Source organism: Diaphorina citri, unplaced genomic scaffold (assembly GCF_000475195.1).
Source record: "Diaphorina citri unplaced genomic scaffold, Diaci psyllid genome assembly version 1.1 scaffold2264, whole genome shotgun sequence".
Lineage (NCBI taxonomy): Eukaryota > Metazoa > Arthropoda > Insecta > Hemiptera > Psyllidae > Diaphorina > Diaphorina citri.
In genome coordinates this window covers 27,463-32,883 of record NW_007379689.1, presented here as the reverse complement: position 1 = coordinate 32,883, position 5,421 = coordinate 27,463, and the positions used below count along the sequence as shown (strand labels likewise).

The window sequence follows — 5,421 nt, the reverse complement described above, 5'->3', positions numbered from 1 at the left end:
AAATCCAATTGCGCGCCCACGTTCGACGCTCGAAAAGTAAACTGTTTTACCCATTTAGACCGTTTTTCTATCCCCTTCGCTTTTAGACTCACAAAAGAAGAAGAAGAAGAAGAAGAGAAGAAGAAGAAGAAGAAGAAGAAGAAGAAGAATAATAATAAACAATAATAATAAAAAATACAAATAGAATATAATAAATAATAATATCATATAACTAATAATAAAATAATAACACATAATATATTAATAAATATCATATAAGTAATAATAATAAAATAATAATAATACAATAATATATAATAAATAAATAATAATAAAATAATAAAAATAATAATAATAATAATAATAATAAATATAAATAATAATAATAAACTATGAAATAAAATAAAATAATGAAGAACATAGCAAAAATTAGATTTCATTATTACACCTAAAGAAAAAAAATGGAAGCCCCAATCTTCTTCTTCTTCTTCTTCCTTACTCTCTTTCCTATTCTAGCGGGTTTGCAAGATGGACACAATAAAAAGGATACTATCTATCGAATTAAGTCCCAACAGGTTTGGAACTCCATTGGGCTCCGGGTGTTCTCTAGTGGAAGATTCCAAACTCTAGACGGAGGATTTTTGAGTTGAGTCCCCCTCCCCCCCCACCGGACCAAGCAGATAAAACTAATATTACTGACATGGAACTTATCCTTGATTGATACTTCAAACATTCCATTTTGACCTATAAATATTTAAACTTCTTAAGAATAAGTAATATAATAAGTAAAATCCATATAAATGAAAATACAACCATGTAAAGCAAGTTAAAACTGTAAATATCGGCCGGAAGCGCCAGCGTCTTTACTCGAGCGCCCGGCGTACGCCGGCCGCACCGGCGCCAACTGTTCGGACGAATTAGACAGGTTGGGCGCCGGGCGCGGTACGCCGGCGCTCGAGTAAAGACGCCCGGGGCGGCGTTCCGGACGGCGGATTCTTTGTTAACTTGCTTTTACCTTTATTGTCATCTTAATATGTCTTAGTCGTTTTTTATATCATATACGATTATAGATATCGATAGTTTCAGAGAAGGTAAATCCTGAGAGAATATATAATATTTTAATTTTCAGGTCATTGTGATTTGTCATATTATTGATATTTATGAACTTTAGAATTAAATAATAATAATAAGTATCAATACAAGATTAAGCATAATGAATAATAACTAATCCGGATTAAGAGTGATATTAAAATTAGATGCGATAGAAAAAAAAAAAAAAAAAAAACTCGAGATGTGTCACATCCATTATAATAATGAAAATATTTAAAAAATATGTAATAATAAGTCTGATAATAATTCTCTTAAAATTTGGCTTTGCGAGAGACCGGAGGCTGCTGTTACCTGAGACAAAGTAGGTACATTACATTATTATTATCATCAATTGAGGGGCGCGCAGCAAGAAGGGCAAATGTAGCAAAATCGCGTTTTCGGGAAATCGCATTTAAAGTTTTTCCTAATAATTACAAAATTGTTCTTTACAAATGGATTTTTTCGTGTAACATTGTGAAAAATCGAGATATCGAGATAATTTTTTCTGTGCTGTGTAGAGAACAAAATTCCGCGTCGAATAAGTCTGTATAAAAGTCAAAAATCGACTTTTGACCTTCTTGCTGCGCGCCCCTCAATTATCATTATTATTTCGATTACTATTTTAGAGGTTTGACAGAGGGAACTGTAACTGCCAAGATCTTATCGTCCCGAAATCGAAGAGAGAAAAAGGACAGGATAGGAGAAAGCCAGCCGTTCCGAGAACGATCCTCATTTGTTTAGGACAAAATCCGCCACGGGTGGGAATCGAACCCACGGCCTAGCGCTTACAAGGCAAACGAGCTACTTTTCAAGCTAACTAGACTGGCATTATATTTTTTATTTCAATTTAGATGCGTCAACACACAATTTAATGTTATCTCGTCCCTATCTACACAATACATAAACCATAATCATAATTATTATAAAAGATTCGAGATTGTCATTAAATGAATGAATAAATTTCAAGGTGCAAGGCCTTTGTATGTTCTCTAAAGTACCTATGTACAAAAAATACCTACGAGTATACATACTGTGTAATGCTTAGCCCAGCCACACACCTACATAAACTATAGCTATACATTATCTAAAGTATGTGTCGACACATAATCAACGGCTGTCGATCGACGGCGATGGTCGACTACCATGTTTGGACACAACTTTATCTTTCGTGTTGGTCCAAAGTTATTTCAGGAAGCTGCTGGGACTGAAACTTTGGGCGACCCAGACCCAACCAACGCACACAAAAAGCCTACTCTGACGCTCACATGTAGGGACAAACAGCCCTCAGAGTTGGGTTAAGCTTATACGAATCTTGGGCGAAAAAAAAAGCAAACAAAAAAAACACTGCTAGAGTAAAGATCGAAAGCCAGCTTAGCTTTTGGAAGATAAAGCTCTAAGTCGCGGATTCAATCCCTGCCTGGGGCGCATTTAATTCTCCTATCCTATTTTTTTTCCTTCTCTCTCTTCGCTTTCGGGACAATTAGATCTTGGTACCTAGATACTGTTCCCTCTATTACTATCGAACGTATTAAAATATTAATAATAGAAAATAAAAAAGAAGAAGAAGAAAAACTAAAAGATCGAAATGTGGAAGAGAAATTTCTATTGAACTAAAACACTAAAACGCTCCGGAAAATGGTGGGTGTAAATTCTTTCATTATATTCACGAGGGAGGAGGGGGGAGGATAAACGAGAGAGGAGGGGAAGGAGAGGAGAAGAGAAATAGAAGGATTCCAGAGGAAACAATAAAAACAAAAACACAACTCCCGACTGTTTTTATGTAATGAAAAAGAAAGGGAAAAAAATAAAGAACGAGGATTGTTAAACAATAAAAACAAAAACACAACTCCCGACTGTTTTTATGTAATGAAAAAGAAAGGGAAAAAAATAAAGAACGAGGATTGTTTTTTTACTTTGCTTATATAGAAAGGAAAGTAATGTAATCGGGTCAAAACGATGGTCAGTTTTTAGTGCCAAAACACGTTTTGAGGTCCCTAGAGCCTAAATCCAAAGTTTCAGCCATTGGTCCGTGGGTGTGTCTGTGTGTCTGTGTGTCTGTGTGTCTGTGTGTCTGTCTGTGAGAAGAAGAAGAAGAAGAAGAAGAAGAAGAAGAAGAAGAAGAAGAAAAAGAAAAAGAAGAAGAAGAAGAAGAAGAAGAAGAAGAAGAATTAGTAGGAAAATGATAGGAAGACGAAGAAGGTGGAGGAAAAGAAAGAAATGAAAGAAGAAGGAGAACAAGAAGAAGAGAAGAATAACAGGAAGGAGGAGTTGAAAAAATAAAGAAGAAGAAAAGGAGGCGAGGAAGAAGAAGAGGAAGGGAGAAAAGGAGGAGAGAATGAAAGGGAAGAAGATGAAGAAGGAAAAAACGAAGGAGTAGAAGAAGAGGATGAAGGAGAAGACAGGAAAATATGTAGACACTAGAAATAGAAATAATACTTAGTGACAAGAGGGAGATTATTTTAAGAGCATACTAAACTGTGTAACTACATACCTACTCGTGGAACTCTTTTTATAATAGATCAGTTGCGCTTACTTGGGTGATGTTTCAAAGTCATAGAACAGGAAAAATGAGGACCTACGGAATTTTTCTTTTTCTTCTACGACTTCTAGATCCCGAGATAAATCGATTAAAAAAATGCCGGTAAATCGTGAACTTTGACGTCACGGCATACGCTCCCGTAGGCGATGACGTCACATCAAATGTCCCAAGTAAAGCTCCCTCGCAGGCAACGCATTAATGTGTTTTGTGCGCATACGTTTCTGCGCAGTTCTTTCTGCTCCTCCGCTAGCGCGCTTTTAGTGGCGCTACCTAACGGACGGAAAAAAACAACTGCGTAAAGTCTGACGTCACACATATTTGAACTCTTTCATTAGAACGGAAAATAAAAATTGAATTTTCGACTTTTTACAGTTATGACGTCACACATATTTGAACTCTTTCATTAGAACGGAAAATAAAAATTGAATTTTCGACCTTTTACAGTTATTTTTTCACATATTTGAACTCTTTCATTAGAACGGAAAATAAAAATTGAATTTTCGACCTTTTACAGTTATTTTTCCGGAGTTTCGACCTCAGATTTGGATTTTTTCCAACTTTTTACGTAGGAATCGACCATTTATTTATAATTTTTACCCATTTGCAACTGCTCCATTGAGTAAATAGGAAAACAGGTTCTACCTACTGTATACTAGAGACTAGACTACTAGAGACATATTATAATGTAGGTTTTTTTAGACGCCCTTTTACAACGTAGGTTCTTATAGGCACTCCACTTAAGCGCCAATTTATTTCTCAAGCCCTCTTGTTTATTTTCAGAAATAATTATATATTGTTATTATTGTATTTGTTTTTACATTACCAATATCTTTCTCTGTTCCAGTTGCCATTAAAGGTCCGACGGCCATGATGAATTTGGTTCCCAGGATAATCCTGGTATCTTGTGTGATATCCTCAGTCCTATGTCATGGATATGGAACTGCCCCTAGCAGTCACAACCAAGCCTCTGGTTCTTCATCCAGCGGCGGCTATACCTCTTCAGGTAAATAAGCAACCTCTTTAGCCGAGTGGGTATCACACATCTGGCCCAATCTCCCAATCTCTTCAAAAAAGGGGTCTACGTTTTGGAGGGTCAGGAACACCCTGTGCAATAATCGGATTTTCAATGTTTCCAATTGTGAAATTTCATTCCCCAAACACAAAACAAAGAGAGAGAGGGAGAGAGAGAGGCGAGGGACTAAACTGACAAAAAGGGACGGGATGATTTTGTATGAGGGAAAAGGGACAAAAAGGGAGAGAAATTTGTGAAGGGAAATTTTGGACCAGAGAGGTAGCAAGGGAGGTAGAATTAGGGAAAATATATTATTACGAAAATAATTTGATAAGCATGCTGCGAGATAAAATTACACTCATTTTTCTACCCCTCCCTCTTTCATTTCCCCTCCTCTCTTCCATTTCCCTCCTTTTTCCCTTTTCCCCTACCTTCTTCTTTTTCCTTCTCTATATTACTGTTTGTCTGCCTCTCACCACCTCCCTCCCATATCGAAAAACTGTCTCCCCTCCCTCTCTTTCTCTGTCTCTCATTCCTACTCTTTTTGTCTCTCTTCAGGTTTCTCTCTCTCTCTCTCTCTTTCTCTCTCTCTCTCCCTTTCCCTTCAACTGTCGGTCTCTCTCTTCCTTCCTCTGTCTTTGTCTTTCAGACAAGGCAGTGTTTTCTCTATCTCTTTCCCTCCTCTCCTTTTTTTTCTATGTGTGTGCCTGTAGGTGTATATCTCCCTCTTCTCTTTCGTCCTTTTTCCTCCGTTTGTTTCTACCTCTCTCTCCCTCCTTATTCTCTGATATTCTCTCTCTCT

General features: G+C 36.8%; 2 protein-coding genes across 2 annotated transcripts in view; both read left to right on the top strand.

The window, feature by feature from the left end:
* Nucleotides 1–941, top strand: part of LOC103518591 (vegetative cell wall protein gp1-like) — a 9,186-nt gene extending 8,245 nt beyond the window's left edge. Inside the window, exon 4 of the mRNA XM_026830349.1 lies at nucleotides 838–941. Coding sequence (XP_026686150.1) covers nucleotides 838–941 — 104 coding nt within the window. The remainder of the gene's footprint in view (nucleotides 1–837) is intronic.
* Nucleotides 1–5,421, top strand: part of LOC103518590 (uncharacterized protein ZC21.3-like) — a 32,491-nt gene that overhangs the window by 9,430 nt on the left and 17,640 nt on the right. Inside the window, exon 2 of the mRNA XM_026830347.1 lies at nucleotides 4,452–4,610. Within this exon, the coding sequence (XP_026686148.1) occupies nucleotides 4,475–4,610 (136 nt within the window). The 5' untranslated portion in view covers nucleotides 4,452–4,474. The remainder of the gene's footprint in view (nucleotides 1–4,451; nucleotides 4,611–5,421) is intronic.